Source organism: Suricata suricatta, chromosome 16 (genome assembly GCF_006229205.1).
Source record: "Suricata suricatta isolate VVHF042 chromosome 16, meerkat_22Aug2017_6uvM2_HiC, whole genome shotgun sequence".
Classification (NCBI taxonomy): domain Eukaryota; kingdom Metazoa; phylum Chordata; class Mammalia; order Carnivora; family Herpestidae; genus Suricata; species Suricata suricatta.
Window position 1 is genome coordinate 48,083,555 of NC_043715.1, and position 3,456 is coordinate 48,087,010.

Below are 3,456 nucleotides of genomic sequence, written 5' to 3' on the forward strand. Positions count from 1 at the left end.
TCTTCACCAATCTGGGCATTCTCAGCCTTGGGACAAGAGCACCACCTGATCAAGCACTGGAGCACTCCCGAATCTGCGGCTGCACCACTATCTCCACCTACTTCGCGACCCCCCCCTGAAGCGCCGCCTGCTCAGGTCCTAGAGGGTCGCCCACCCACATTCCCAGCCCCACCTTCCCGCCTACATCCTGCGCATGCGCGCACGGGGCCCCCAGCGCCGCCCCGCCCCTCACCAACCAGGGCGTTCACGGGCTCGCGGCCCAGGTCGGGCCTGTCCCGGCTTCAGTGTCCGGCACGGCTCTGCAGCGGGACGAAGTCGGGTTAAGCAACCCTCTGCGCAGACCTGCAGACGACAGACTCGGGTTCAGTTAGTTCGGCCCCCTCTTCTACTCGGCATTTGCAGGGCCACTCGGCTGACCTCCAAGCACGGGTGCGTGGCGACAACAGGCGCCCGCGCGCGGGACAATGGCTGCGTTTCTGGCCGAACCCGGAAATGCGTTTGGGCTCGGCGAGCCGGGACTACAAGTCCCAGAAGCCCCAGCCGCACGGGCGGTGATGAGGCGGAGCTCCAGCTCCTCCCGGAGGCGAGTGTGGGAATTACCGCTAGACGCGTTAGGTTGGGGTACCGGCTGGGGACCGAGACTGTGTGTGTCTGAGTTTCTGTGCCGCGCGGGGACGCGGAGCGGGACCCGCAGGGCCAGGTCACGGCTCCGATACGTGGGCAGTGGCGGGCTTAGAAAAAGCTGGCCTGGCACTGGCTGGACGCCCAGGAGAGGCCGTGGAAACGGAATCCACATGACACGCCCGGGACCTACTTGGCGCGCACTGTCTCCCTTTTGGTCCTCAAGCCCAAAGTTGGTGGCTACAAACCCGTCACACAGTCCAGGGAGCTCCTGTTTAGTCCTTCAAGAATCTGCTATGCTTTTGTAGTTCATTACAGTAAAATAGCAAGAATCCTTTTGTTTTTTAAATTGAGCTCTTTCTCTGCCTAGGAGACTTTAAGGATCTGTACTGTACCCTTCCTCTTCTGTTTTGGCCTTCATCTTCTGGCCATTTTCCTTTCAGCTCCAGCCACGCTGGCCATTCTATCTTCACCAGCAGCTCTAGCAGGCTCCACCTCAGGACCTTTGCTTGTGCTGTTTATGCTGGCTGGCAGGCTCTTCCTTTGCGGATTCCACTGGATTCTTGCCATCTGGTCTTTATGCTCCTCCAGATGCATCCCCTACCAACCATTGTAAACTTAACGAAGAGACCTTTCATTCCCCACGTACTCCCTGCCTCCCTTCTCATCCTCGTTCTCTAGAGAACTTTTCACTTATTTATATATGTATATGGTATACTATATAACATATAGTATATTGTGTAACATATTGTATACATGTTGTATATTATACAATGTTATAATATATGCATATATGTATATTCTATAATATATATTATATACATATATTGTATGTTAATATATTATGCATATAGATACTAATATATAATGTATTTATGTGGTCAGTTATCTGCTCTCACCACTAGACTGTCAACTCCATAAGGTTAAGAATTTGTATCCACCCTGATTAGTGTTACAGTCTCAGCATCCGAAGGTACCTGCCATATAATAGATGCTCAATAAACATTTGGTTTATTTTGAATAAATAAATAAAGGCTCCTGGCCCTTTGTTAAATGCCTTATCATCTCATTAACTGGCACAGTCACCCTGTGAGAAAACAGTGATGTTTAATTCCACCCCACCAAGAAGAAAACTGACATTTGGAAAATCCCTGCTGCATGAAATATGGCATTTGAAAGGTGTTTGGTTTTTTTTTTTTTTGCTGTCAAAGTACTCCTGTAGTTTTCTTCACATAACTTTTGACCTTTAACAACAAATTATTGCTATTTGAAATATAATCTCTACCCCCAACCTTAAATTTTTTATAATTGGTTATTGTGATTGATTTTCTAAAATACTTATATTGGGGGCACCAGGCTGGCTCGGGTGGAAGAGCATGTGACTCTTGATCTTGGGGTTGTAGGTTCGAGCCCCACGTTGGGACAGATTACTTAAATAAAGTTTGGGGTCACCGGAGTGGCTCTGTTAAGGGTCTGGCTTTTGATTTCAACTCAGGTGATGACCTAATGGTTCATGAGATCGAGGGTCATGTGGGCTCACATGGAGCCTGCTTGGGATTCTCTCTCTCTGCTCCCCCAGGCTCGCGCGCTCGCTCGCTCTCTCTCTCTCTCTCAAAATAAATAAACATTAAACAATTTTTTTTAAACTTTAAAAACTATACATAGTTATTTTGGATCTAGTTATCCAAGTGAAATGTTAGGAATTCTTACAGTATTTCATTTGATCCTCTTGGCTTTTCTGGTGAGACAATCAGCTACCGATAATTATTTCATCTCTTCCTTACCAGTATTTTTAACCAGATATTTTTTTGCATGTTGGATTGTGTTGGCTACCGTTTTCACAACATCAGTAGAAGTAACATTTTTGTCACTTTTTAACGGGCATGCCTCTAATATTTGAGGGTTAGATATGTTGAGCTTTTAATAGAAGTGGGTAGCTTATTGCTTTAACTTTTAAAAATTTTTTAAAATGTTTTTTACTTATTTTTGAGAGACAGCGCGAGCAGGGGAGGGTCAGAGAGCGAGGGAGACACAGAATCCGAAGCAGGCTCCAGGCTCTGAGCTAGCTCTCAGCACAGAGCCCAACACGGGGCTTGAACCCACGAACCGTGAGACCATGACCTGAGCTGAAGCCAGCACTTAACTGACTGAGCCGCCCAGGCGCCCCTGATTTAACTTTTTAAAAAATGTTTATCTATTTGAGAGAGAGAGAGAGGGAGAGAACCAGTAGGGGAGAAGCAGAGAGAGAGGGGGTCAGAGGATCTGAAGCGGGCTCTGTGCCGACAGCAGAAAGCCCGATGCGGGGCTTGAACTCACAAACTGTGACAGCATGACCCCAGCCAAAGTCTGATGCTTAACCGACTGAGCCGCCCAGGCACCCCACTTTAACTTTATATTGCACAAACCTCAGACCCAAAAGCAGAGACACTAGCTACATGGCACCGCCCACCACTGACCATCATGCTACTTAATACTCCCCTCAACCTTTTCTCACGCATGGCCCCACCTCTGCTTTCCACTCTCCCCCGCCCCCAGTGGTTTTGAAACAAATCCTACACATCATTTCACCTGTGTTTCAGTATGTGTCCAAAAGATCCTGACTGTATTAAAAACAAAACTTCAGTTAAAAATAGATATGAGTCATAACCATTAGGTACAGAGAATGCGAAATTACTATTATTGGCAGATACTATGACAAACCACAAGACCCAAGAGAATTAACTGAAAGAAATTAACATCAAGCAGAGGCTAGAAAGGCATCGAATGTGAAGCAAATAGTAAGCATTTATGTACCACCCTGTGCCAGGCACTGCCATAAGGTCCTTATCAATGTTT

General features: G+C 47.2%; 2 protein-coding genes across 3 annotated transcripts in view; both read right to left on the reverse strand.

Moving 5' to 3' along the window:
• Positions 1 to 475, reverse strand: part of ZNF180 (zinc finger protein 180) — a 14,035-nt gene extending 13,560 nt beyond the window's left edge. Inside the window, exon 1 of one of the 2 annotated variants that reach the window (XM_029924116.1) lies at positions 237 to 475. The gene's annotated coding sequence lies outside the window, so the exon portion shown is untranslated. Of the gene's footprint in view, positions 1 to 232 lie in introns of both variants that reach the window. The other variant, XM_029924117.1, reaches the window with a different exon arrangement.
• The window catches only part of CEACAM20 (carcinoembryonic antigen related cell adhesion molecule 20), an 18,687-nt gene continuing 15,459 nt past the window's right edge, over positions 229 to 3,456 (reverse strand). Inside the window, 1 exon segment of the mRNA XM_029924311.1 lies at positions 229 to 342. Within this exon segment, the coding sequence (XP_029780171.1) occupies positions 229 to 342 (114 nt within the window).